The sequence below is a fragment of the Jaculus jaculus genome, chromosome 4, assembly GCF_020740685.1.
Source record: "Jaculus jaculus isolate mJacJac1 chromosome 4, mJacJac1.mat.Y.cur, whole genome shotgun sequence".
NCBI lineage: Eukaryota > Metazoa > Chordata > Mammalia > Rodentia > Dipodidae > Jaculus > Jaculus jaculus.
Genome location: NC_059105.1, coordinates 13503382 through 13531267, shown reverse-complemented (window position 1 = coordinate 13531267; position 27886 = coordinate 13503382). Strand labels below are relative to the sequence as shown.

At 56.3% G+C, this 27886-nt stretch overlaps 1 protein-coding gene across 5 annotated transcripts in view; it reads left to right on the top strand.

Annotated features, from left to right (window-relative positions):
- Speg (striated muscle enriched protein kinase) overlaps window positions 1-27886 on the top strand; it is a 58064-nt gene that overhangs the window by 18404 nt on the left and 11774 nt on the right. For 3 of the 5 annotated variants that reach the window (XM_045147241.1, XM_045147242.1, XM_045147240.1), the window contains 24 exons: window positions 5547-5722; window positions 5981-6069; window positions 7203-7378; window positions 9756-10016; window positions 10990-11148; window positions 11271-11460; window positions 11569-11792; window positions 14985-15104; window positions 15298-15402; window positions 15524-15730; window positions 16040-16163; window positions 16267-16442; window positions 19462-19574; window positions 19950-20118; window positions 20336-20432; window positions 20548-20748; window positions 21754-21811; window positions 22400-22477; window positions 22568-22746; window positions 23195-23221; window positions 23817-23969; window positions 24145-24187; window positions 25561-25629; window positions 25871-27851. In XM_045147241.1, coding sequence (XP_045003176.1) covers window positions 5547-5722; window positions 5981-6069; window positions 7203-7378; window positions 9756-10016; window positions 10990-11148; window positions 11271-11460; window positions 11569-11792; window positions 14985-15104; window positions 15298-15402; window positions 15524-15730; window positions 16040-16163; window positions 16267-16442; window positions 19462-19574; window positions 19950-20118; window positions 20336-20432; window positions 20548-20748; window positions 21754-21811; window positions 22400-22477; window positions 22568-22746; window positions 23195-23221; window positions 23817-23969; window positions 24145-24187; window positions 25561-25629; window positions 25871-27851 — 5175 coding nt within the window. Of the gene's footprint in view, window positions 1-5546; window positions 5723-5980; window positions 6070-7202; window positions 7379-8649; window positions 9431-9755; window positions 10017-10989; window positions 11149-11270; window positions 11461-11568; window positions 11793-14984; window positions 15105-15297; window positions 15403-15523; window positions 15731-16039; window positions 16164-16266; window positions 16443-19461; window positions 19575-19949; window positions 20119-20335; window positions 20433-20547; window positions 20749-21753; window positions 21812-22399; window positions 22478-22567; window positions 22747-23194; window positions 23222-23816; window positions 23970-24144; window positions 24188-25560; window positions 25630-25870; window positions 27852-27886 lie in introns of those variants that run through there. The other 2 variants (XR_006636779.1, XM_045147243.1) reach the window with 2 other exon arrangements.

The following is a 27886-nucleotide window of genomic DNA, read 5'->3' as shown; positions in this document are numbered from 1 at the left end:
GACCTGGAGAGTTGAACATGAGGCCTTAGGCTTTACAGGCAAGTGACTTAGCCAGTAAGCCAACTCTCCAGCCCTGCGATAGGTTTTTGATTAGGTTTTCAGTACCCAGCATGTATTTCCTCCCATGGAACAGGCCTCCAGTCTAATTAGAGCACGGTTGGTTTTCCCCATAAGAGACAAGCCAATGTTGCACCCGTTCCATCTTTTGCCCTGGCTGGCCAAACTTAAGGCTGGCAGTGTCCACTGTTCTCACCGCTGATGACTTCTCTCTTCCATCGGGCTGCATACAGTACCTTTTTCCAGCTTTCTGTCAGCTGGTCTACAGGGATGATGTTTTCAGCTCAGCTCCAGCTTGATTTCTCAGTGACCTTGCAGCCAAAGCATGTGGAGTCTTCAGCAATATGACTTCTCTTTTTTTTATCAAGCCCAAGGAGTCCAAGAGCATGACCATTACTTCTCCACCTATAGCCCTTGCAGCCACACGTGAGGCCCTTCTGGACAGATGGGGGCTATGTGGACCACATGGCCTGAGTATGAGGTGGCTGTGGAGGTGAGGGGGAGAGCCCTAGAAGCTGCAAGCCCTGGGAGCAGTTTGGGTACTCCACAGAGACTAGGCAGGACATCCAGCAGCCCAGGAATGGAGGATGGGTGGCAGAGGAGACCATGGATCTGTGGTTCTCACTGTGTGGTCCTTAGACCAGCTGCATCGGCAGCCCCTGGACGTGTGCTAAAAATACAGAATGTCGCCCCGCCTGATGGCACAGACCTGTAATCCAGGCTACTTGGGAGGCTGAGGCTGGGCTACAGGGTGAGTTCAAGCCCAGCCTGGATAACATGATGATACCTTATCTTAAAATAAAAAGTAAGGCTGGGAAGATGGCTGTGTGTTTAAAGGCGCTTGATTGGCAAGTGCTCAGATTCAACTCCCCAGTACCCATGTAAAGTGGTACATGTGTCTGGAGTTCATTTGCAGAGGCAAGAGGCACTGGTACACCCATATATTCTCTCTCTCTCTTCACAAATAAAAAATATTTTAAAAAAATAAAAATAAGGGCTGGAGAGATGGCTCAGTGGCTCAATGGTTAAGGCGCTTACTTGCAAAGGCTAACAACCCAGGTTTGATTCCCCAGTACCCACATAAAGCCAGATTCATAAAGTGGTACATGTGTCTGGAGGTCTTTGCAGTGACTAGAGGCCCTGGTACATCCATTCTCTCTGTGTCTGTCACTCTCTGCTTGCAAATATATATATATTTCAAATTTAAGAGCTGGGCATGGTGGCACATGCCTTTAATCCCAGCACTTGGGAGGCAGAGGTAGGAGGATCACCATGAGTTCAAGGCCACCCTGAGACTACATAGTGAATTCCAGGTCACCCTGAGCTAGAGTGAGACCCTACCTCAAAAAACAACAACAAAAACATTAAAACAAATCTGGGTGTGGTGACACACACCTTTAATCCCAGCACTGGGGAGGCTGAGGTAGGAGGATTGCCATGAGTTTGAGGCCACCCTGAGACTACAGAATGAATTCTAGATTAGCCTGGGCTAGAGCAAGACCTTACCTCAAAAAAAAAAAAAAAATTAAAACAATATTTAAAAGAAGAATGAGAGAAGTAAAGATGAGGTAAAGAAATGACTGCTTAAAAAATTTTTTTTAAGCAAAAAGATGACTAGAGACATAGCTCAGCGGCTGAGTGCTGACCTGGCATGGGCAGGACCCTAAGTTTGTTTCCCAGTATCAAGGAAGGAAAGACAAGGAAGGGGGTCCAGTCCAGTCCAGACCTACCGAATGAGAAACTTTGGGTGTGGGTCACAACAGGCCGTGGTCTAAAGAGCCTTTAAGTGATTATAATGCACAATAAACTCAGAAGACCACAACCAGAGTCAGAGACCTGGCTCAAGATGAGAGAGGTCAAGCTGGTGCAGTGGGAATCACAGGAACTAGACCCCTGAAATCCAGGCCTGTGGGTGCAGCAGGGATGGAATGTGAGTGGCTACTAGGGTGGTTTTGGACATGGGGCCAGAGAGACCTGTTGTAGAACTCCAGGACCCTCCATTGGCATCAGCTTTCTTAGCCACATAGTTTTGGAGTATGGCAGATTAGTGTGTGTGTGTGTGTGTGTGTGTGTGTGTGTGTGTGTGTGTTGCCCACATATGTGTGTGGTCTCTGCAAGTGCAGAGATCCAAGGACACTGGATGTCCTGTGTGCCTTATGCCTTATTTTCTGTAACACAGGGTCTCTCACTGAACCCGGAACTCGCCACTTTTCAGCTAGGTTGGTGTCCAGCAATCTTCCTGTCTCCATCTCCACACTGCCTCTCCCCTGCCCCCCAACAGTGCTGGGGTTACAGGCCCGTGTGGCCGCGTGCTCGCATAGCAACACTCTTGCCTACTGAGCCATCTCCCAGCCTGACAACAGCCTTTTCTCAGAGAGCCCTAGTTCTACCCCCTCTGGAGCCTTTGTCCACTGCAGTCTTTCTTTCTCTCCATGGGCCCTATAAGACTTAAAACGTGCTGGTTGGCTGGGCATCCTCTCGGTGCTGTTCCCATTGTGGCCACCAGGGGTCTCTAAAGCGTCCCCCTCTCCCCCGCCCCCCAACAGACCTTTGCCAATCCGCCTAAATCTCCGCCCCACCCTCCTCCCTGGGTTTAGGAGCTGCCTCCGCTCCGTCCAGTCTGGAGGTGACCCTGGAGCAGGACTCCAGGTTCCCTGGAGCGAGAGGAAGCCTCCACCTCTAAGGGCCATTCTTAGGACCTCAGCGCCAGCTGGGGGCCAAGCCTCCAGCAACAAGTGCCATTCCCTCCCCCACCCACCTTGAGACAGCCAGCCTGAGGGTGGACCCTCTTGTACCTGGCCCCCACCTCTGTCCTCACTGACAGTGCTGGGAAACATGGGTCATAGCTTGGGAATGTGGCCTTGGGTAGGAATGAAGGGATAGGAGGAGGGAGAAAGCTCAACACCACCCCCTTTTTATATTTTTAATTTTGTTTTTGTTTTTGTTTTTTGTTTTTTGGTTTTTGTTTTTCGAGGTAGGGTCTCACTCTGGCTCAGGCTGACCTGGAATTCACTATGTAGTCTCAGGGTGGCCTCGAACTCTCGGCGATCCTCCTACCTCTGCCTCCCGAGTGCTGGGATTAAAGGCGTGCGCCACCACGCCCGGCTCTATTTTTAATTTTTTTTTAAATATGTTTTTTAAATTATTTATTTATTTATTTATTTGAGAGCGACAGACACAGAGAGAAAGACAGATAGAGGGAGAGAGAGAGAATGGGCGTGCCAGGGCTTCCAGCCTCTGCAAACGAACTCCAGACGCGTGCGCCCCCTTGTGCATCTGGCTAACGTGGGACCTGGGGAACCAAGCCTCGAACCGGGGTCCTTAGGCTTCACAGGCAAGCGCTTAACCGCTAAGCCATCTCTCCAGCCCTAAAATTTATTTTTATTTGAGACAGAGAGAAGGAGGGAGAGAGAGAAAGAGAGAGAATGGACAAGTCAGGGCCTCTAGCCACTGCAAATGAACTGCAGATGCATGTGCCACCTTGTACATCTGGTCTACATGGGACCTGGGGAATCAAACCTGGGTCCTTAGGCTTTGCAGGCAAGTTCCTTAACTGTTAAACCATCTCTCCATCCCTTTTGGGGGTGGAGGGGTTCTAGCTAGGGTTTCTCGCTAGTCCAACCTGGAATTCACTATGTATTCTCAGGGTGGCCTCAAACTCACTGCAATCCTCCTACCTCTGTCTCCCAGAGTGTTGGGACTAAAGGCGTGTGCCGCAAAATGCCTGCTCCAACACCCCTTCTTTCTTGCTGTTTCTAAGCCCTCTCCTTCCCCTTCTTCTCTGTAAATGGGTGCTGGTTAAGAGGGGAGCAGCCCGCATTGTTCCTCGTTGGCTCTGCTGGGCTGTTGGGTGAAGGACAAGTTGCCAGAAGGTGTCCAGCCTGTGGGAGGTTGTGTACAGGCCTCTTCTTCCCTAGCGTGGCTGTGGGCCCAGACTTGCTATGGCAGGTCGGGGAGACACAAGTGGGGTGTTGGTTCCCCTCAGGTTGAAGGGGACAATGCTCTGACATTACTCTGGTGCTCTGTGCCTGAGAAAGCAGGGTCTGGCTTGCTCTGGAGTTTGAGGCTTGTGCTGGGCAAGGGGCAGCATAGTGCTGTATATCAGCACTTCCTTTGATGGACTTACTGACGCGTATGGGTCAGGCGGGTCTTCAAGGCCACAGTACGGTGCCACCCCACCCCATGTCTCTCTGAGCTATGGGGTCTGTGCACCTGGAGTCAGCCCTTGTCTGTGTCCTGAGCTGTGAGGAGAAGAAAACCACATGGCCGCTTGGGAATGAGATGAGCAAGGGCTAAATTCAGCTGGGCTAGGCTCTGCCCCTCCCTCTGCCCCTGTTCCACTGCTCTGGGGCTGTAGCCTGTGGTCAATAGGCACACCTTCCCAGCCAGTGCCTGCCGGTCACCCAGCCTCTCACTGGCCACCCCCACCTCCTCTTTTTTCCTCCTGGGCTCTTTCCCCTCCCCCAGGGCCAGCTCAGTGCAGGGCCTCAGCTGGGTCAGCGAGTGAGTGGGGCTGGGCCGGCCAGGTCGGCTGCTCCCTGGGGAGCCAAGGCGGGGTGGGCAGTGGGCAGGCAGCAGGAGGGCCCGGTGCCAGGGCACAGCCTCCAGGAAGGTACAGGCTTGGGGTCTGTGTGCAGAGTCTAGGGTGAGTTGGGGTGCAATTCTGCTGGGGGCTTGGGGCTGGGGAACCAGGAGGAGGGGCCAGGGGCTGTGTCAGATTCATGTCTGTATTTGGCAGTCGGATAAGAGCCAGCTCAGGGAGGCTGGGCCCCTGGCCAGTTGCAGGGGAGGGCATCAGGGCCCTGGGGACACCCCTCCTCCAAGGCAGACTGTGGTATCCCCCTCCTCTTCCCCAGCCTGAGCTGCCTTTTTCTGTGAATGATTCTAACTTTGTTTTCCCATGCCCTAAGAGTTTGGGGTCCATGTTGTAAGGGTGGGGCCGACAGGTGCTCCTGGGGTGTCTGCAGCAGGAAGCTGAGAAGGGAGAGGGGGAAGGGCTGGATGGACAGTGCTGCCTCACTGGCCCTGGACCGAGGTCAGGATGGGGCATGTCTGAGTGAGGTGCGTATTCCTCTATGCCAGGCCCAGCTCGCCTAAGAAACCAGTGTTTTGGCCCTGACATTCTGGGAGCCCTATGATTGGTAGTTTGGGCCTGCACTCCATGCCAGGAGCGTGGGCTTCCTGCTCCAGTAGCATTCTTGGTCTCCTCTAAAGCCTATAGGAACAGCCCCTCTATTGGCCGAGCCCTTCTCCCCAGGCCAGTCCCACAAGGTCCCATCCCTGGAGGATCAGCAGGGTCAGTGTTGGCAGGGTCAGTGGCAGAGAAAGTGCCTGGGCCAGGTCACACAGCATTGAGTGGAGCCCAGGAGGTGAGGTCAGGGCAGTGAGGGGGGTGGGTGCAGCAGCTCCCTCGCCTCTGGGGGACTGCGCAACCTTCCCACAGCTCGCTCTCCATCTCCTTCCTCATTAACATCTTCTGTTTCTTCCAGGCGGATCCGTATCCCCTTTCAGCAGCCCCATCACCTCTGATGAGGAATACTTGAGTCCCCCGGAGGAATTCCCGGAGCCTGGGGAGACCTGGCCCCGAACACCAGCCATGAAGCTCAGCCCCAGCCAGGATCAGCGCTCTTCAGACTCTGCCTCCAAGGCACCGCCCACCTTCAAGGTCAGACTGCTGAAGTGGATGCCCAGCCCCCTAAGGTCATACCATTCCTTTGTGTGGCCCTTGTTCTGGGAGCCACATTTAAATTCCACACTATAAGGTTAATTGGAACTGTGCCCCTGTTAAACTCCTTTTAGCCAGAGCCAGCTTCAGATTGGTGTAGAAGAGGCCTCTGTTCCAGGTTCCCCAAGCCCTCGGGAGCCAGCATTACGCTCTGTATGTCCTCGCTGTCACCTTTGATACTTTGGGGTTCCACTGCAGGTCTCACTCATGGACCAGTCAGTAAGAGAAGGCCAAGATGTAATCATGAGCATCCGGGTACAGGGAGATCCCAAGCCTGTGGTCTCCTGGTGAGTAGTAAGTAGCCTTCTGCAAGTCCCAGCAGAGCCCCGCCCCCAAGCTGGGCCTGAGAGCTAGCCTTGGTGGGAGGCAGTAGAGCCTCTGAGGACTTCCTTAGCGGACCCCCCTCAACCAAGGTACAGGAGTGCCCCTCCCCCCCGTACCCCTACCCTGCTGTTCATGCTTATCCAGGGCTTCCCTGCTGGGAAGGTGTTTGAGTGTTGAATGGTCCCATGTCTGCCCACGCGGAATGAATGGTCAGGACTACTCCTGACTCTATAGAAGGCCACCCATTCCCACCCCGTCAGCCTGTGCACCATGACTTTTGAAGCCCAGTCTGTGCTCAGCCCTGAGGTGGGTTCAGTCATCCACAGTATGTTTCTGAGCTGCCTGAAGCCCAGAGTTAAATGTAGGTCTAAGTTGCTATTCCTTGCTCACCTCAGATGCCTGAAACACCCATTACGCAGAGCAGGTTTTCTTTCTTCTTTCCCTTCCTTCCCTCCCTCCCTCTCTCTCTCTCTGTCCCTACCTCTATCTCCATCTCTATCTCTCTGTGTGTTTCAAGGTAAGGTCTTCTTACTTTAGCCCAGGCTGACCTGAAACTCATTCTGTAGCCCCAGACTGGCCTTGAACTCACAGCAGTCCTCCTACCTCAGCCTCCCAAGTGCTGGGATTAAAGGCATACACCACCATCATCACGTTTTTGTCTGTCTGTTTGTTTGTTTTAAACTGGCTTAGGTTCTGTTTTTCCATTCTAATGGATTGTTTGGTCTCCACTGTGACTTTTTTTTTTAAACATCGTTAAGCTCTTTAGTAGCCCTTTAGAGAAGTGGGAAGGCTATGTTTCTGTTACAGACAAATGGGAATAAGATGCGGGGACATTTAGAGCTATTAAGAGGTTAACTAGCATCATGCTATTCCAGTGCAGTAGATGCTGAAGTGGGAGAGATCCAAGTGAGCGGAGCTGGTCTGGACGTTCTTGGAGGAGGTGGGAGGGAAGAATCAGGACGAATACCTAGCCTTGTGTCCCAAGGGACAGCTTTGGGGAACCAGTGAGGCGGAGAGGCCTGTGGAATTCTGCAGCCCCCTTTTGCCACACACACAGGTAAAGACCCCTTGGACTGACTTCTTGACCCTCTAACAGGCTAAGGAATCGCCAGCCTGTGCGTCCAGACCAGCGGCGTTTTGCAGAGGAGGCCGAGGGCGGGCTGTGTCGTTTGCGGATCCTGGCCGCCGAGCGGGGCGATGCTGGTTTCTATACCTGCAAGGCCGTCAACGAGTACGGCGCTCGGCAGTGCGAAGCCCGCCTGGAGGTCCGAGGTGAGAGGGCCGCGCTCGGACAAAGCCCCTCCTGTCCCTGGCCTCCACCCTCCTCACGGCTCACATACAGCCTTCGTCACAGGGTATCACATTTTAAAGCTCAACCGAGGTCCCCTAGTCTGGCTGCTTATACTGTGGTTGGGTGAAGTGAGCCCAGAGCAAGGAAGCAACTTGCCTAAGCCAGTTAATTATTCCATTCCACACCATCGACCTGCTCCCGGCTCCTAATGTGACAGCCCCCAGCGCCAGCCAGAGACCCTGCTCCCTGCAGCCAGCCGTCCTCTTCCCACACTCTTCTAAGCCTTGGTCACCGTGCTCGGCGTAGCCTTCTCCCTCACCCAGTTCTTGCTGTCCACTTGCCCCTGGCCCTCCATGCCCATCCCATTCCTGGGCAGAAGCTCTTGTGGTTGGGGTAGCGGTGGGGTGGCTGGACCCGTTCGGAGGGACCTTTAGCGTATCGTTACCGGGACACCAGGGGTACCAGAGCCCTGAAGTGCGGAAGAGTGCTGAGCCCTCAGAGTGAGGGACACGAGGCAGGGGTCTCTCTAGCTAGGCTGCCCTCCAGAGCCCGCCGGGTCTCACCCCCGGGCAGGCCTCCCCTACCCTGTGATGGCTCAGGACCAGGCATCTCTCCTCATCTCCTCATTCTGCCACTCCTGACCCCCACCGGGCTCAGTTCCTTCAAGCTTGGCAGAGGCCAGCTCTAGGACCTTCCCAACATACCCCAAGGCACCAGCTGGTCCTTCTGCCAGGCCTCACGTGCCTCACCCTCCCTGGTGCCTCTCGTTGCCCTATTGCCACTTCTTAAGTCCAGCGCTTTAGCCACTTAGCCATCCTGGTGCCCTTGTGGGTGCCACTTCTTCGGGCTCTCAACTCTTCAGCCCTCTCCCTGGCCCGCTTCTCCTCCAGGTCTGGCTCTGCCTTCGCTTCTTTGTGTTAACCCGTGTCTTGGCGCTTCTCTGTCTTGGGGATTCCTTGACATCCTGCAGGCTTCGGGGTGCTCCTGATGCCTGTGAATGCCTCTCCCCTGGTTGCCCAGGGTCTCTGCTTGCCAGGGAAGTGCAGGGATTTGCGCTAGCTGCTGGCCCTTCCACCCCAGGGCTGACCTTAGAGGGAGCTGAGAGGGACGGTGCTGCGTGCACTTGGAGAGGCAGCTCCATAGCCGGAGGGGCCCTAGCCAGGTCTGTGTGCCTGCGTGTGCGTGTGCGTGTGCGTGCGCGTGCGCTGCACTAACCTGCCGCTTGCTGACTGAGGTTTTTGTCTGTACACAGGCGAGTGAGCTCAGGGGGCCACCTGCGCTGCCCCCCCGCTACCCTCAGAGCCGCGCCCCTGTCTCAGGCACCTCTCGGACCTCGCTGTGTTTCACTGCCTCCTGCCCAAAGACCCAGCCGGCCAGCCGGCCCGGACCTAGCCCAGCCTCCCCTCCCAGCCCATGCAACGTCCTGGGGTAGCCCGCGGGCCCCCGTGGACCCTCCCTCCCCAAGCGGACACGGGGCTGTGCAAGCCAAGAGGGCCCCCTGATGGACTGAAGGTTGGGGAGGGGCAGCCATGAGGGGTGTCAAGCCCTCCTCCCCCGCCAGTTTCCCCGTAGAGAGCACCAAGCCAGTGCATGTGCTATGCTGCTGTAGGCCACTGTCTGTCTATCCGTTTGTCTGTCTGTGTGTCTGTGACAGTCAAGGACGCCTCTGAGCTGGGGCGGGGTTGAGACAGAGCGAGAGGACAGAGCACGGCGTCCAAAGGATGGAGGGGCCTAAAGGGGTAGAGGTTGTGGACAGGGGCCCACCGGGAGAGGGAAGGGCACTGACCATTCCAGAAATGGATTTCAAATGGCACAACACTTTCTATTCCACAAGAGACCAAAAGCCAGAGGCCCAGGGTTGAGCCCTTAGCAGGCTTAGGGCCCAGTGGGGCTCCTCTCTTCACAGCCAGGCCGAGCACACTCTGGAAATGAGGGAGGAGGTAGTCATGCTGGGTTCAAGAGTGGGGCCATAGCCGGGGGTCGAGGTTTGGAAACACTATTTCTTAGCTTAAATAAAGTCCAGTTTGTACCCAGTTGGTGTGCTGTGTTTTCTTTCCGCCGCCGTTGCTGCCGCCAAATGGCCCCCTCAGATCCCCTCTCTCAATTCCCTCTCGCCTCTCATGAGTTCTTCCTCCCAGGGCCAGCTTGGGTCGCCATCTCAGAGCCAGGTCTAGGGGCTCCTTGCTGTCCTGGCCCCGGGGTGGGTGGGCTTGCCCCATCTCCAGAGGAACCAAATGCATCTCTCTTTCTGTATCTGTCTGTCTCTCTGTGCGTGCGTGTGTGTGTGTCTCCTTTGCCCTGTGCGTCTCTGCTCTGTGTGTACCCCCTTGTGGCTGCCTTTCCCCCTGCCCACCCCAGCACACCCTGAAAGCCGGTCCCTGGCCGTGCTGGCCCCTCTGCAGGACGTGGACGTGGGGGCCGGGGAGATGGCGCTGTTTGAGTGCTTGGTGGCGGGTCCTGCTGACGTGGAGGTGGACTGGCTGTGCCGCGGCCGCCTGTTGCAGCCTGCCCTGCTCAAATGCAAGATGCACTTTGATGGCCGAAAATGCAAGCTGCTGCTCACATCTGTGCACGAGGACGACAGTGGCATCTACACCTGCAAACTGAGCACAGCCAAAGGTAACTAGGAATGCCGTGGGGCCCACACCAGGGGGAGGAGGCTGAGAGAGCCGTGCGCAGAAGAATATGCCCAGCAGATGGGACCACACCTCCCGGTAGAGGTGCTGTGTGGGACTCCAGCCTCAAAAGAATGGGCCCTTGGAGTGGTACCTGGCACACAGAGAGAGAGGTTCCAGTGTGCGCTGTTCCCAGTTGGAGCAGTTTCACTGAGGTGCAGCAAACAAGGCTGGACTTGGGCTCCCATTCTTGCCCCACACGTTGCCAAGCACGCATCTTTGGGCGAGTCACTTCCTGGTGTGAGCTTCGGGCGATTCATTGGTGAGGAGGGATCCCGCCGACACAGTGCCCAGGGCCTGGCAGGCCTGGTGAGATAACTCATGCAGAGAACCAAGCTCACAGCCTGGTGAAGGGCGGCGCCTCATGGATACCAGCTGTTTTATTACCAGTGACATTCTCTGCCCTGACCCTGTCCCCTTTGGAGGGCAGAGGTGATGGTACCTGCTTCCAGGTGATGGGTAGTGGAGCAGATGACATGAAGGTGGAGGGGCTCCATGAGTGGGAAGAAGCTACGGGTCAGCGTGATGCTGGCACTTTGTCCCGAAGACTCTTTGCTCACAAGAAGGGATGGAGTGGGGCTAGAAGGTTCTGGGTGTGGGTCAGGTCGGAAGCACATAGAGAAGGGTTCAGGCAGTGGGCTTCAGAGACAGGCTGCGTTTCGTCCTAAGTGGCTTACAGTGAGGTAAGGGGAAGGCTGGGCCAGGTCCCCAGCCTGCCTTGGCAGCCTGCTGCCCATCCTTGCTGACCACTCCCCCCCCCCCAGTCTCCTGAGAAGGCCTGGTTTAATTCCTCAGCCACTATACTTGGAGCCTTTGTGGGCGTGAGCCTGAGCTTCCTAAGGCTGGGCAGGACTGTGAGATGGGGTACTTGGGCCTCCATGGCCTTGTCTGCCCCAGTGCTGTCCTCTTCTTCCCAGATGAGCTAACCTGCAGTGCCCGGCTGACCGTGCGGCCCTCATTGGCACCCCTGTTCACCCGGCTGCTGGAGGACGTGGAGGTGCTGGAGGGCCGAGCTGCCCGCCTTGACTGCAAGATCAGTGGCACCCCGCCTCCCTCCATTACCTGGACTCATTTTGGTATGTGTCTCCCCCCCAACCTTGCATAGATGTTGGGAGAACCCTCAGGGTCCAGACCAGTATGGGTGTGCCTTGAGGGCCCCTGGAATAGGGACTCTGCTTTCTGTTCCTCCTGTCCCCAGGCCGCCTGGTGGAGGAGAGCGAGAACTTGAGGCTGAGGCAGGACGGGGGTCTGCATTCGCTGCACATTGCCCATGTGGGCAGCGAGGACGAGGGGCTGTATGAAGTCAGTGCCATCAACACCCATGGCAAGGCCCACTGCTCTGCCCAGCTGTATGTGGAGGAGCCTCGGACAGCTGCCTCTGGGCCCAGGTACCACCTGCAACCCCACGTGCTGGCCGCACTGCCTCTGAGGGGTCCCTGCCCTATATTATGAGAGGCCCAGCCCTGCACCTCTGGGCAGCTGTGTGGTTCTTACAGTTCAAAACTGGAGAAGATGCCATCCATCCCTGAGGAGCCAGAGCACGGCGAGCTAGAGCGACTGTCCATTCCTGACTTCCTGCGGCCACTGCAGGACCTGGAGGTGGGACTGGCTAAGGAGGCCATGCTGGAGTGCCAGGTGACCGGCCTGCCCTACCCGACCATCAGCTGGTTCCACAATGGCCACCGCATCCAAAGCAGTGATGACCGACGCATGACGCAGTGTATGTGACCGGGAAGGGACCCTTGGGAAGTGTCCCCTCCAGCAATCTCTTGGCTTTCAGATTCCTTCTTTCCCACTGCCCCTGACCCCCAGCTCCAGGGCCTTTCTTGTGTAGTCTTGTCAGAGATGGGGTGTCTGGGAAGCCCCAGGGGCTCTGAGGTCAGAGTGTTGTCCCTCCTTGAGTCTATTCAGTACCATCTGGTGTGTCAACCTAGAGTGGCTGTGTTCGCACTTGCCCGGCAGGCAGTACTATTCGTTGGATATAGAACGCACCTTGCCTCAGTTTCCTTGTCTGTAATTGTGCTGTCATGAAAATTAGATATCTCTCTCCCCCCCCTTTCTGTGTGTGTGTGTGTGTGTGTGTGTGTGTGTGTGTGTGTGTGTGTAGAACGGACAGCAGGGCCTGGTTGTTAGCAAGTGCTCAGTGATTGTTAAAGCTTGCCACAGTGGTTGCCACTGCTCTTGAGCCGCCCATACTTGAGGCACCTCAGTTGAAGGGCTGATGTGGGCGGGGCCTGGCCGGGAAAGAAGGCCTGGCCCAGGAGGACGGGCAGATAGCAAACAAGCGAGCAAAGAAGAGCCGGGGGAAGCATGGGGCAGCTTCACTTGGATTAATGTCCTCTTAGCTTGGGCATCTTCCTCAGGGAGCACCGTGTTCCATCCTGGAAGGAATCTGGATCCCACGTGCGGTCCTCCCGCTTCCCTTAAGCCGTGCCCACACCATCGCCTGTGAGGGCTCTCTTCTACAGCTGCACGTGCTCCTTTGGGGTTAGCAGGCCCCAAGTGCTAAAGGCCTCTTGCAGGCCTGTGAGGCAGGTGTTACTAGCCCTGTTTTCAGATGGGGAAACTGAGGCCTAGAGTGATACAGGGATTTGACTCATTGCCATCTCCTAAAAGCTGCTCTCGGTCATGCACGTTCCATGCTCCCCACCCCGCCCTCACCCCATCTCTAGTGCCTCTCCTGCAGCCCTGACCCTGGCTCCCCTCCGTAATCGAGACCGTTTAGCCCCAGACCTCCCCGTGTCGCCATATGCTGGCCGGGTGTCTGTCTCAGGATCTGAGTTGGTGTCTCTGCTTGTGCCTGTATCTGGGGTCACTGGCAGCCTCTGGCTTTTCTCCCCTTATCAATAGTGTCAGCAGAGATAAAGGAATGGGTGAGTATTCTATACAGCGATAGCTGCTAAAGGAAGGGAGAGGTGTCTGGGACATCTCTCATGTGAAGGAGGATGCTGCAGGCTGCTCCTCTCCATGCCCTGCCAGCAACAGCCTCCTTGTCATTCACAGGGAAGAGAGTAGTGAGAGAGGTGTGGGAGGAAACGGAACCAAGTTCAGGCCATAGCTTCATCATTTATTCAGTGTATGACCTTGGATCAGTCAGTTAATGCCTCTGACCTCATTGATAAATGGGGATAATTTTGTAGAGTTGTTGAGAGGATTAAGGTAGGGAAAACCACGTCAAGTGCCTGGCATATGTTGAGCACAGAGCAAACAACTCTTATTATCACTTATAATGTGACATGTATTTGGCACTTACTGAAAACAAAGCTATTGTATTCTTTGTCTCTCTCTCTCTCTCTCTCTCTCTCTCTCTCTCTCTGTGTGTGTGTGTGTGTATGTGTGTATGTGTGTGTGTGGTTTTTCGAGGTAGGGTCTCACTCTAGGCCCGGCTGACTGGGAATTCACTATGTAGTCTTGGGATGGCCTCAAACTCAAAGCAATCCTCCTACCTCTGCCTCACAAGTGCTGGGATTAAAGGCGTGCATCGCCATGCCTGGCTGCCATTGCATTCTTTTTTATTTTTTTTTTACTGCGGGGGTGGGAGGAAGGGGAGAAGAGGACATTGACGTGCCAGGCCTTCCAGCTGCTGTAATTGAACTCCAGACGCGTGCGCCATCTTGTGAGCATGTGTGAGCTTGTGTGCTTGCTTGCGTCACATTGTGCATCTGGCTTATGTGGGATCTGAAGAGTTGAACATGGGTCCTCAGGCTTCACAGGCGAGCACCTTAACCACTAAGCAATCTCTCCAGGCCACTGCATTCTTGATAGAACAAGCAGATGTGGACAAAAGCAGCGCCATCTTTATGAGATAGACGGTTTGGACAGGAGCCGTAAGTCGGAAGTGAGAAGGAAGACTTCTCAGAGCAGCAGGCTGTGGCCCAGGGAAGGGGTCAGGGCCCAGGGAGCAGAGAGGCCAGGGCATGGCAGGGTGGGCTTCACAGGACTGCACACGTGTGAACTGTGCCTTAAAAGAGAAGGCAGGGGCTGGAGAGATGGCTCAGTGGTTAAGGCACTGCAAAGCCACCTCCCAGGTTCAATTCCCTAGTGCCCATGTAAGCCAAATGCACAAGCTGGCACATGTGTCTGTAGTTTGTTTGCAGTGGCCGTAGGCCCTGGTGTGCCCATTCGGAGTGTGTGAGTGTGTGTGTGTATTTGTGTAAGTAATCTGCCTCTTGCTCTCTCTCTCAAAATAAAATAAAATAAAATAAAATAAAATAAAATAAAATAAAATAAAATAAAATAAAATAAAATAAAATAAAATAATTAAAAAAAAAGAGAAGGCAAAGCCAGGCGTGGTGGCGCACACATAAGCCAGCACTCGGGAGGTAGAGATAGGAGGATCACAGTGAGTACAAGGCCACGTAGTTAATAATTCCAAGTCAGCCTGGGCCAGAGCGAGACCCTACTTGAAAAAAAAAAAAAAGGCAGCCTCATGTAACAGAACATTCCCAGAGAGAGGAAGTTGGTGAGCACAGACCTAGAGGCAGGGACCCATTGCTGTGTGAGAGTCAGCCCCTGGTTTCCTCAGGCTCCACTGGGGGTGGGGGCAGCAGCGGCCATAGAGATAGAAAAGAAGGGACTGGGGAGCGGATCTAGGAACAAAGGCTTGTCAGCACTTTGACCGGGTGGCTGCGACCCCCCCTTGGGGTGGGGGCGCACATGAGGAGGCAGTGAATAAAGATTGACGGGGGAGGGAGGGGCATGTGGGAGAAAGTCTGGGCCTGAAGTACTGGAGGCAACAAGAGGGCCCAGGGCTGTGGCCAGGAGGGCAAGCTTCTTGTTGCCTGTCCTGTGAGATCCGCTTGTCTCTTACCCACAGTGAGTGGCATGTATGGCCAGGCCCGAGCTGGCCTAGGCCACTCCACAGAGTACCCTCCTAAACCAACCCCATTTCACTGTCCCCCCCCCCCACCAGACAGGGATGTACATCGTCTGGTGTTTCCAGCTGTGGGCCCTCAGCATGCTGGTGTCTATAAGAGTGTCATCGCCAACAAGCTGGGCAAAGCTGCCTGTTACGCCCACCTCTATGTCACAGGTAAGGCTGGTTGCTGTGTCCACAGTATGGCTTCCAGTACCACCCAGGGGCTAGGCCATGGAGGGGCCTCTCTGGGGAACCGCTGGTCTAACCTCTATCCCTGTGGTTGAACCCCAACTCCAGCCCTCTGTCCAAGGCTTGGTGATCCTATAGAAATTGCTGGGTTCTAAAAGACCCCACCTGTCGCTTTCAGATGTGGTTCCAAGTCCCCCGGATGGTGCCCCGCAGGTGGTGACCGTCACAGGGAAGATGGTCACTCTCTCGTGGAACCCCCCCAGAAGTCTGGACATGGCTATTGGTGGGTCAGGGCCACTCGGGTTTGAGGGTGGGGATGAGCTGTGGACTGGCAGAGCACCAAAGAGGACAGGCGTGGGGTGGCTGGGGTGCGGCCGCGAGCCCCTCTGCTGTGTCTTCTCTAGATCCAGGCTCCTTGACATACACCGTGCAGCACCAGGTGCTGGGCTCAGACCAGTGGACGGCACTGGTCACAGGCCTGCAAGAGCCTCAGTGGGCAGCCACGGGGCTGCGGAAGGGGCTCCAGCACATCTTCCGGGTCCTCAGCACCAGTGGCAAGAGCAGCAGCAAGCCCTCGGCGCCCTCGGAGCCCGTGCAGCTGCTGGAGCGCGGTGAGCGGGCGCTGTGCAGACAGGGACCCGAGGACGAGGCTCAGGGGCTGCTCGGGACAGGATAACTATGGCGGGAGCTGTATTGCCCGCTCCCCCCACCCCCAGCCCATCAGAAGCAGCAGGGCTTTGGGGGCAAAGCGTATGCTTGGCTGGAGTCCCGGCGGTGCCCACCAGAAGAGGCTGAATTCCTCAGAGCCTCGTCTTTCCCACCTGTGGAAGTGGAGCTGTAGTGGTGACTGGGTGGAGGAGCAGAGGGTGCCATGGCCCCAGTGTCAGCCCAGCACGGGGCCTGTGTTCTCCTGCCCTCAGGCCCGCCCCTGGAGGAGGCTCCTGTCGTATTGGACAGACCGGAAATTGTGTATGTGGTAGAGGGACAGCCCGCTCGAGTCACTGTCACCTTCAACCATGTGGAGGCCCAGGTTGTCTGGAGGAGGTAGGGACCCCAGCCCGCCCCCCCCCCCACCGCTCACCCCGTTCCCTATCTGGGACAACCCAGCCCGGGCCGCACCTGGCAGTCCCTGTTATGTGTCCCTTAGCTGCCGAGGAGCCCTTCTAGAGGCCCGAACAGGTGTATATGAGCTGAGCCAGCCAGACGATGACCAGTATTGTCTTCGGATCTGCCGGGTGAGCCGCCGCGACCTGGGGTCCCTCACCTGCACTGCTCGAAACCGTCACGGCACACAGGCCTGCTCAGTAGTCCTGGAGCTGGCAGGTGGGTGACCCCAGGCTTCTTCTTGTTGCTCTCTGAAGCACACTGCCACTGTTGGGGATCCAGTCCCATGTCTTTCTTCCTAGGCTTGCTTATCCGTCTAGTAAGAGTACTAGCATTAGTAATATAACAATGATGGCTCCAATAAGATATTTATTGACAGGACGTTCTCAACAAGCCAAGGCAGTAGGATCTCAAGTTCAAGATCAGCCTGGGCTAGTGAGACTCTCTCTCAAATGCAAAACAAAGCCAGGCATGGTGGCGCACGCCTTTAATCCCAGCTCTTGGGAGGCAGAGGTAGGAGGATCGCTGTGAGTTCGAGGCCATCCTGAGACTACATTAGTGAATTCCAGGTCAGCCTGAGCTAGAGTGAGACCCTACCTCAAGAAACCAAACCAAGCCGGGCGAGGTGGCGCACACCTTTAATCCCAGCACTCGGAAGGGAGGGAGGGGGATCACCGTAAATTCGAGGCCACTGTGACAATACAGAGTGAATTCCAGGTCAGCCTGGGTTAGAGTAAGACCCTACTTTAAAAAGCCAAAAAAAAAAAAAAATCAACCTCCTGCCACAAAGGCTGGAGGCGTAGCTCACTGGAAGAGTGCTTGCTTAGCATGCACAAGGCCTTAGCCTTGATCCCCAGCACTGTTAAAAAAAAGAGGTCAATATCTCATATGGGCCAGGATCAGTGTTAAGCACTCCACATAGCTCACCTCGTTTACTGTGAGCATCAACAGGATTAGTGGTCATCCCCATTTTACAGACGAGGAAACGAGTTTAAAGGGTGCTAAATAACCAGGCTCAAGGTCACATAAGCTGGTAAGTATAGGAGCCAGATTTGGGTCTTCATGCCGGACTACAAAGCTGTGAGTGCCCCTAGTGTGTATGCTAAATCTAGCAGGAAATAGGGTCACAGCTAAAATTAGTATGCGAAAGAGATTGATTAAGCAAATCTCCACAAGTGAATTTTACCCCTGCCTCTCAGCTCTGTGGCTCATGGCCTTTTTGACAGAGCCTCCAATCCTCCCAGCAAAGCACCTTTCTGTAATTTTCCCCTTCAAAGCCATAGACTTTCAAGGTATGGCAGCCAGGAAGTAGCCATTGTTTTTGTAGTCCTGTTTGTTAATTAACTCTAACATCTGTAAGTGCCACTTCGAGCTTCATATCCACTTGAGTTGAATATTGTTACCTACTGAACAGATACAATTGTAGCCAAAAGCAACAAAAGTCACATTTTAGTTAGCACAGGCGATCTATGAACAAATGGATATTTTGTAATGCTTTAAAAAAAAAATCATTGAAGTCCACTCAAAACCTTTGGGTCCTATGACCTTCATAGATTGCCTCCGCCCAACCCCACAGCAGACAGGGAACCAAGTTCCTAAAGGGCGGGGAAGACATCTGTAAGCTAAGTGACCACAGCAGGTGTGAGGAGTTGGGGGCTTCTCCCCCACCCACCCCCATCATAGGGTGGGACCACACATCCACTGACCCCCATTTAGGGGTTTGCGGTTACCCACCCCCCAGCTGGCACTCCCTACTTAGTCACTACTTCGCCCCTGAACGGTCTCATCTGCTTCAGTGGTCGTCCTGCTGAGCTGTAGGAAACTATATCCCAGCCAGCCAGGGGCTGTTAACAGGGACCTCTTGTATCAGAACGCCCCCCCAACTCCCCCAAGCCCTCCCCCCCCCCCGTGCTGCTAAGCCCTGCCCACCATCAGCGAGAAGGGGCAGGTGGAATGGCTGCCCTCTTCCCTTCACATGGGGCCCCACAGTAGCCTCTTTCCTTGCTCCAGGACAGCCTCCCCTGTTACCTGTCCGAACTTGGGCGCTCTGTCCTTCCCTGCCCCTCCTAATTTCAAAGGGGTCTGATGACTCCCATCCCCTTTCTAAAGCCAAGACGCACAGACAAGCTGAGGTCGGGAGTCTTCACAAGGCGCAGGGCACATCGTGTTTGATTCCGGCGTGAGCATTACAAGCTGTTTTGCAGCGGATAATGAAGCTACGTGATATGTGGAAGAACCAAGCCAAGAACTTGCTTCTAGACTGTCCATGTAATATTTGAGGGCTGCGCATTGGTTCAGTTGTCATCTCCCCAAGAGTACAGTCTCCACACACCCCCTTGACATTTAAATAAGATTCATAGATGGGGCCAGGAAGATGGCTCAGCAGTTAAAGGTGCTTCATTGCCAACCCTGCTGGAGGGGGTGGCGTTCAATTCCCAATCTACCCACATAAGCTGGACATAAAACAGTGCAAACATCCTCACGTTGGTGTCCATTCACAGTACACACACACACACACACACACACACACACACACAGTACAGATTCAGGGTTAGAGAGGTGGCTTAGTGGTTAATACACTTACCTGCAAAGCGTAAGGACCCAGGTTTGATTCCCCAGTACCCACATAAGCCGGATGCACGTGGTGGCATCAGTGTCTGGAGTTTGCAGTGGCTAGGGCCCCTAGTGCACCCATTCTCTCTATGTATTTTTTCCTTTCTCTCTCTCTTTCTCAAATGAATAAAAATGAAAAACCGATTCATAGAGAGCAATGTCCCTCAGAAACTTAATTCTAGGTCACAGCCCAGCCTCCTAGAGGAGCCAAGTACAGACAGTCTGAAAGGTGGCCAGATAAGGAAGGGAGAAACCCACAGGGGGCGACACTGAGCCACATCACACCCACCCACTGGTTACTGCAATGGAAATGCCTGGATGGCCAGTCCTGATTTTCTAAGAGACACAGAAAATCCAGATTTCTTTTGTGTGTGAAAAGCTCCTCATTTCAAAGCAAGCAAATGAGTGCCAAGAGTCCAGCAAAGCAGCCTGCACCTGTGACATTGTTTCTGAGGCTTAGAGAACATCACGTTTGGATTTATAGGGAGGGAAGCCAGGAACTCTGGTGTCCTCATGGCCCGGGTTTTGAGGGCCAGAGCCTAGCATTCCTCCAAGCCAGCTGCTCACGGGGACAAAAGCTGACGTCGGGTGACATCTGGCTGCCTCTTGTCCCTGTGCCTTGCAGAGGCTCCTCGGTTCGAGTCCATCATGGAGGATGTGGAGGTGGGGGCCGGGGAAACAGCTCGGTTTGCTGTGGTGGCTGAGGGGAAACCGCTGCCGGACATCATGTGGTACAAGGTCAGGAGGCACGCGGATCCAGGCACGGAGTCTGCCCGCTGGCTAGGAGCCTGGGGTCGGGGGAGGACGGGGGTTCCTGGGATACCTTGGGAGGGACAGGCTTGTGCAGAGGCACATTGCGAGAAGGAAGTGAGACCAAGGGGACTAGTTAGTTGAAGAGTTTAGAGCTATTTGCAGGAACTGAAGAAGCTGAGCCTGGCCCTGGGGGGGAGGGGGGTCCTGCTGCCCTGGGTAGAGACAGGAGGGATAGGGTCCGGTAGGCAGCTTCCTGGCGCCCAAGTTCAGATGAAACTAGCTGTCTGGCGTGGAGGGAAGGCTGGGCCTCAGGCGGCAGTGAGAGCACACCTGAACTGGACGTGACACCCGTCTGTGCAGGACGAGGTGCTGCTGGCCGAGAGCAGCCACGTGAGCTTCGTGTACGAGGAGAATGAGTGCTCTCTGGTGGTGCTAAGCACGGGGGCCCAAGATGGAGGCGTCTATACCTGCATAGCACGGAACCTGGCCGGCGAAGTCTCCTGCAAGGCCGAGCTGGCTGTACTTTCAGGTGGGCTGGTGTTCCCCGGGAGAAGGGCCCTGTGGCACCCCAGGAGTGGACTGTGAGCCTCACCCTAGCCTTCAGTCCTGACGACCCATGGGGCGGGGTCTCAGCACTCTAGCCCCTCTTTTGTCTCCTGCATCTGTCCTGCCCATCCCAGTCTCTGCCCTCACCCCTGCCTTGTCATCTCCGCCTAATAACACGGGGACATCTGTCTGCTCCACAGCTCAGACAGCCATGGAGGTAGAAGGAGTTGGAGAGGACGAGGAACATCGAGGCAGGAGACTCAGCGACTTTTATGACATCCACCAGGAGATTGGCAGGTACGGGGCAAAGAGAAGCCCAGAGCGGCTGCTGGGTGTGAAGGCCAGAACAGACCCGGGGCCGGGGCTGCTGTGATAGCTGCATCCTGTCACCCACCCTCTCTGTGTCATCTAGGGGCGCCTTCTCCTACCTGCGCCGTGTAGTGGAGCGGAGCTCTGGTCTAGAGTTCGCGGCCAAGTTCATTCCCAGCCAGGCCAAGCCCAAAGCATCCGCGAGACGGGAAGCCCGGCTGCTGGCCAGGCTTCAACATGACTGTGTCCTCTACTTCCACGAGGCCTTTGAGAGGCGTCGGGGACTGGTCATTGTCACCGAGCTGTATCCTGGTGCAGGCTGGGGACGAATAATTGTCCCTGGTAGCAGCCAACGGGGAGCATGCTTTACCCTTTTCAAAATGGGCACGGTAGGGCTGGGGAGGTAGTGCAGTTGACAGAGTGCTTGCCTGCCACGGACGAGACCCTGAGGGTGGTGGTGTAGTCCCGTAATCCTATGGGAGAGGGTGGAGGAAAGATCGCACTCAACCATGTAACCATTGAAGTTGGGAGGGAAGAGTCTGGAGACTTCTGCAAGCACCATTTTTTTTTTTTTCTAGCCCAAATTCTCATACACTTAATGTCTTCCTGGTGGTGTTACATGGTCGCTACACTTAGTAACTGGCTCAGTTCTTGCGTGTACTTGTGGAATTTCATTATCCCCATTTCCTAGCTGATGAAACAGGTATGAAAAGGTTAAATAGCCCACAGCTATCAAATGGCACAAGATGCGGTAGGGTATACCCACACATTCGATGGGACCCCATTTCAGGTGATCACTGATAACCTTTCATGAAAGCTGTGGCTCAGCAAAGGCGTCACCAGCTGAGGATGCTGGACCCTTGCCTTGGCTTTCCATAAGCGGGGGGACCTTGGCCTGCACACCAGTATCCCAGTTGTATTGTTCAAATTCAAACCTCAGCAAAATGACAAGTTCTTCCATGCCAAGGTCATTCCCAAGTAGAAACAAAAGTTCTCTCCGTAGTCAGGAAGACTCTGCGGGAAACTGAGCCCCGTACACGCTGCATAGGGTGGGCGAGGGACTGTCTTCCTCCATTTCAACCTTGAGGAGACGCACGCTCAGAGTGGGGGAGAGACTTAACCCGAGAGTCCAAGGAGCGTTGTCCTAGCTGTGTAGCCTGACACCAAGAAAGAGCGGAGTGGTGTCTGACTCGCGTCAGATGTGCTTTGAAGGGAAGGAGGGCCCGGGGCGGAGCCGAGGCTGCACTGAGCTCCAAGGCTGAGCTGGGCAGCCGGCACCTGTCAGTGTTCTCCTTGACCCGGGACACAGCTGCACAGAAGAGCTGTTGGAGCGCATGGCCAGGAAACCCACCGTGTGTGAGTCTGAGGTGAGGGCAGCGGGTGGCAGGGGTTCAGGTTGCGCATGAGCTTTCACCCCCCCCCCCCGAGCTCTGAGAGTGATGGGTGCATCTTATGCATGCCCCCTCTGTGCCCACAAGGAAGTCATGGGCGGTGGTGGAGAGCATGGTTATGCAGGTAGAGACCAGACCACCACTCATCTGGGACGTGTAACTGTCCTCTCTAAACAACTGCGGATCCACCTCAGACCCCCAACTCTGCTGCTTTCCAGCCTTCCTCGCAGACACATTCCCCAGACACTTCTCCGTAGTCCTAAAAAGCTTACCTAGACCTTGTTGGTGCCAGTGCATGACTGTCCGTGGTGTACACTGGCAAAGCTCTACTTACCACAATGCAGCTGACTTTACACTATAAAAACGCACTGTGCCTGACCCATGCAGCCTTATATAGTAAGCCCTGGCTCATAGCACCCCCAAGCCTGCATTTCTACTTTCTCCACTAGCCATCTGAAGGCTACTTGCCCAGGCATTGTCTGACCTCCTGCTACACCCCTGGTGGTGATCAAGCATGGCACCACCCCCAACTTCCACAGACTTGGGGATCCCCTGTTTCCACAGATCCGGGCCTATATGCGGCAGGTGCTAGAGGGAATATGCTATCTGCACCAGAGCCACGTACTGCACCTTGATGTCAAGGTGAGGCTGGGTGTGGAGGGCAGGCAGTGGGTGGGGCCCGCGGGAGGCTCCCTCCTGAAGCTGCTGCCATGCCTGGCTGGTATCTTGTAGCCTGAGAACTTGCTGGTGTGGGACGGCGCACAAGGTGAAGAGCAGGTGCGCATCTGTGACTTCGGGAATGCCCAAGAGATGACTCCAGGGGAGCCCCAGTACTGCCAATATGGCACACCGGAATTCGTGGCACCCGAGATCGTCAACCAGAGCCCTGTGTCTGGAGTCACTGACATCTGGTAACGCTGGCATGCCTGGCTGGGCTGGGGGGATTTTCTCAGTGGCTGCAGAGGAGCTTTGGGAAGCCAGCCTTCCTTCTCTGACAGCTGGCTGGCGGCGTTGCTCCCGGGGTCTCCTGCCCGCATCGCCCCATCCTTCACTCCTCCCGGCTCACTCGGCCTCACGGGGCCTCCTCCTTGCAGTCCTCAGCTCTTGGCTCCCCCAGGCCCAGGCCTCCCCCACTGAAATAGATGTGGTCCCTCCCATTGATGCCCAGACTTCTCTGCACTTTCTGGGCCAGCCCTGCCATTACCCTGACTGTGGGCTGCGGGTCTTCCCTGAAGGAGGTTCTCCCGTACAGTGTTCCCCGGGGAGGAGCTGTCTCTTTCAGGGTGGCGCTGGAGGGAGCTGCTCGCTCCCATCAAGAGGTGGGCTGGCTTCTCACCCATACCTATGCTCTCCCCACAGGCCCGTGGGTGTTGTTGCCTTCCTCTGGTAAGGACCCCTCTGCACTTTCCTAGCTGTTTGCTGGGTGGCCCACCCCTAACATCTGAAGGGCCTGCCGCCCGTCCCCTCCTCTGTCACATCCCCTGCTCCTTCCTCACTCAAGGGCTTCATAAGCATGAGCATGAATGCCAGTCAGCATGCCTCAGTTCTGTCCTCCATCACACCACTCCCTAAGAGGTGGGTACACTGGACCAAAAGAGGCCAATGTAGACCTGGTGCCATTGTAGTGGGCAACTTCCTGGTCCTGAGTGTCCAGGGCCTAGACTAGAATAGTACATCTCCTCTCAGAGAGGCCACACTGGGGGAGGGGTAGAACAGGTCCTCTAAGGCATGGGTAATCAGATGCCAAGACAGGACTGCCTCCCTGTTCACATGGGGGGGGCGGAAGTAGGGATAGGAAGCCTAAAGCTCTGGCTTGCTATCTAGATTGGCACAGCCTCTGGTGTGCCCACAACCCAGGGCCTCCACTTGTCTCTGGTCCTCTGTGCCCCTCTCCCGCCACCCCAACACACATTACCCTTCACTTTGGCCTCAGCCCCAGGCCCTTTCCCACCTCTCACCACAGCGCTGTCCACCTTTCCAGTCTGACAGGCATCTCCCCATTTGTTGGGGAGAATGATCGGACAACACTGATGAACATCCGAAATTACAACGTGGCCTTTGATGAGACCACATTCCTGAGTCTGAGCAGGGAGGCCCGGGGCTTCCTCATCAAAGTGCTGGTGCAGGACCGGCTGTGAGTAGCAGACCCTCCCCCAACTTCAGAGACCCTCCTAGCCACCTGCCTACTCCTACCAAGCCTCTGCCCTTAGATATACAAATTCCCAGCTCTTAAAAGGCCTCATTTTCTCAAACATTCATTGATGAGTGAATGAATGATAAATCCCTGCTTAATCGTTATTCCTTTATAGGAGACCCACTGCAGAGGAGACCCTAGAACATCCTTGGTTCAAAGTAAGTCTAGTCCTGCCAAGTGTGGTACAGAGGTAGAGGGAGAATGTTACTAACAGCTCCGTTTATTAAGCATCTACTATAAGCAACAACTATGATATGCATTATATATATAATCTATTAGCCTCATAATAGATCTGCAAAGGAAAGCATTTTTTAATATTTTATTTATTTATTAGAGAGACAGACAGACAGAATGGGCACATCAGAGTCTCCAGGCACTATAAATGAATTCCAGATGCATATGCCACCTTGTGCATCTGGTTTACATGGGTCCTGGGGAAGCAAACCTGGGTCCTTAGGCTTTACAGGCAAGTGCCTTAACCACTAAGCCATCGCTCCAACCCAGGAAGTATTATTACTACCATTTTGTTGGCAAGGAAACTGAAGCTCAAATCAGTAATCGAGTGGATATAATGTACCCCAAGCATAGGCCTGGACCCCTCCCCTATCCTGTGGTCCTCTTGAAGATTCTGGCACAAAAGATCAGCCTCAGCTGGGCATGGTGGCACACGCCTCTAATTCCAGCACTCAGGAAGCAGAGGTAGGAGGACCACCATGAGTTCGTGGCCACCCTGAGACTAGATAGTGAATTCCAGGTCAGCCTGGGCCAGAATGAGACCCTACCTCGAAAAAATAAAGATCAGACTTGGTCTTCCTTCTGCCCCTTCTATACGGGCTGACCTTTGTCTTGCACTGGTCCCACATTGTGGTGGTTGGGTACCCTGCCAGGCTCATTCTCATGAGCTATATGTGGACAAGGCTTTTCTTCATTTCAAATGCCAGTATCCTGGGGTACAGTGCTAAGCACTGGGTGGGGGGAAGGGTAGCAAATGAACCCATTAAGGGTGCCTGAGTAAACTTGACATTAGATGGGGTTGTAACTCAGTGGCAAACCACCTGCCTAGCACGGTCAAGGCCCTGAGTTTGATCCCCAGCTCGCAGCAAGACAAAAACCACACACTTGCCATTGACCGATGTGCTGGGTCGTCTGAAGACTGAAGCTAGTCAGCTAGCAGCCCTTGAAGTAAAAGCCTCCTCCCTCAGACTGGGAACAGGCTCCAGGAGAGAAAGCCTGGGTGGGTGCTGAAGGCAGTCCGCCTCGGACTGGACCACAGCCACTCCTAAGGTCTGGGGCGGTGGCCTTACCTGCAGGCAGAGAGCTGCTGGCCATGTGGGAGCGCAGGCCTCCAGGGCGCCTTGTGCCCTGGTGATGCTTAGGGGTACCTGTTTTCTCCCTCTTCCCCTGGGCTCCGGGCCAGAGGAGCTGTCCTGTCCCAATCAGTATTTGCGTCACTGCCCACCCTGGACTTTGTCTTTCAGGGCTCTGGGGTGACAGAGAGCTGTCACTCAGGCCCTCTTTCCTGGGTTTACAGACACAAGCAAAGGGGGCAGAGGTGAGCACCGATCACCTGAAGCTCTTCCTTTCCCGGCGGAGGTGGCAGGTACGTTTGGCTGCGCCCTGCCTCTGCCCTTTCCAATCTCGAATTCGCTCTCATGCAACCTTTTTAAATTTTTTTTTATTTTATTTTCATGGTGTCCCTCACTTCCTACACCAGGATGATGAGCTTGTTTTTTTATTATCTCAATTCCTGGCTCCCTTCCTACCTCCTCCAGGGCTGAGGTGGGCGTGGGCTAACTACGCCTCCGGACCCCTCTGGTCTGACTGTAGTACCCTATTTCCAGCGCTCCCAGATCAGCTACAAATGCCACCTGGTGTTGCGCCCCATTCCCGAGTTGCTGCGGGCACCGCCAGAGCGGGTGTGGGTGGCCATACCCAGAAGATCACCCCCTAGTGGGGAGCTCTCGTCTTCCTCGGACTCGGAAGAAGAGGAGCTGGAGGAGCTGCCCTCGGTGCCCCGCCCCCTGCAGCCCGAGTTCTCTGGCTCCAGGGTGTCTCTCACCGACATTCCCACGGAGGATGAGGCCCTAGGGTCCCCCGAGGCTGGGGCTGTCACCCCTATGGACTGGCAAGAACAGGGAAGGGTTCCCTCTCAGGACCAGGAAGCCCCCAGCCCCGAGGCCCTCCCCTCTCCAGGCCCGGAGTCCCCCGCTGGGACCAGTCCCAGGCGGGGAGAGCTCCGCAGGGGTAGCTCGGCTGAGAGTGCCCTGCCCCGGGCCGGGCCGCGGGAGCCGGGCCGGGGACTGCACAAGGCGGCGTCGGTGGAGTTGCCGCAGCGCAGGAGCCCCAGCCCGGGAGCCACGCGCCTGGCCCGGGGAGGCCTGGGCGAGGGAGAGTACGCCCAGAGGCTGCAGGCCCTGCGCCAGCGGCTGCTGCGGGGAGGCCCCGAGGATGGCAAGGTCAGCGGCCTCAGGGGTCCCCTGCTGGAGAGCTTGGGGGGACGCGCGCGGGACCCCCGGATGGCGCGGGCTGCCTCCAGCGAGGCGGCGCCCCACCACCAGCCCCCTCCCGAGGCGCGGGGCTTGCAAAAGAGCAGCAGCTTCTCCCAGGGTGAGGCGGAGCCTCGGGGTCGCCACCGCCGCGCCGGGGCACCCCTCGAAATTCCGGTAGCCAAGCTTGGGGCTCGCAGATTGCAGGAATCCCCCTCCCTGTCTGCCCTCAGCGAAGCCCAGCCAGCCAGCCCTGCGCGGCCCAGCGCCCCCAAACCCAGTATCCCCAAGTCCCCAGAACCTTCAGCCGCCAAACCCAGTGAACCTCCCCAGCCCTTAGCACCTCAGTCGTTAGCACCCCAGCCTGTTCCAGAGAAGACCCCAGAGCCCACCCCAAAGCCAGTCCGAGCCTCCAAGCCCGCTCTGGCCCTGCAGACCCCCGGGCTGCCCCTCACGCCCTATGCCCAGATCATGCAGTCGCTCCAGCTCTCAGTCCCCGGCCAGTCCCCGCAGGGCTCCCCGGGGCCTCCTTCAGAGCCCAGACCCCACCCGGCGGTGTTCGCCAGGGTGGCCTCCCCAACCCCCGGAGCCTCCGAGAAGCGCGTGCCTTCTTCAGCCCGGGCTCCCCCAGTGCTAGCCGAGAAAGCGCGGGTCCCCACGGTGCCCCCGAGGCCAGGCAGCAGCCTGGGCAGCAGCATCGAGAACCTGGAGTCCGAGGCCGTGTTCGAGGCCAAGTTCAAGCGCAGCCGCGAGTCGCCCCTGTCTCGGGGGCTGCGGCTGCTGAGCCGCTCGCGCTCGGAGGAGCGCGGTCCGTTCCGCGGGGCCCAGGACGACGACGGCATCTACCGGCCGAGCCCGGCGGGAACCCCGCTGGAGCTGGTGCGACGTGCCGAGCGCTCGCGCTCGGTGCAGGACCTCCGGACCGTCGGGGAGCCCGGCTTCGTCCGCCGCCTGTCGCTGTCGCTGTCGCAGAGGTTACGGAGGACCCCGCCGGCGCAGCGCCACGCGGCCTGGGAGGCTCGGGGCGCCGACGGCGAGAGCTCGGAGGGCGGGAGCTCGGCGCGCGGCTCGCCGGTGCTGGCGGTGCGCAGGAGGCTCAGCTCCACGCTCGAGCGCCTGTCGGGCCGTCTGCAGCGCAGCGGCAGCAGCGAGGACTCCGGCGGCGGCTCGGGCCGCAGCACGCCGCTCTTCGGCAAGCTGCGCAGGGCCACGTCCGAGGGCGAGAGCCTGCGGCGCCTCGGCGTTCCGCACAACCAGCTGGCCTCGCAGGCCGGCGCCGCCACTCCTTCGGCCGAGTCTCTGGGCTCCGAGGCCAGCGGCACCTCGGGTTCCTCGGGTGAGGAGGAGAGGCTGGGCTAGAAGAGATGGTGG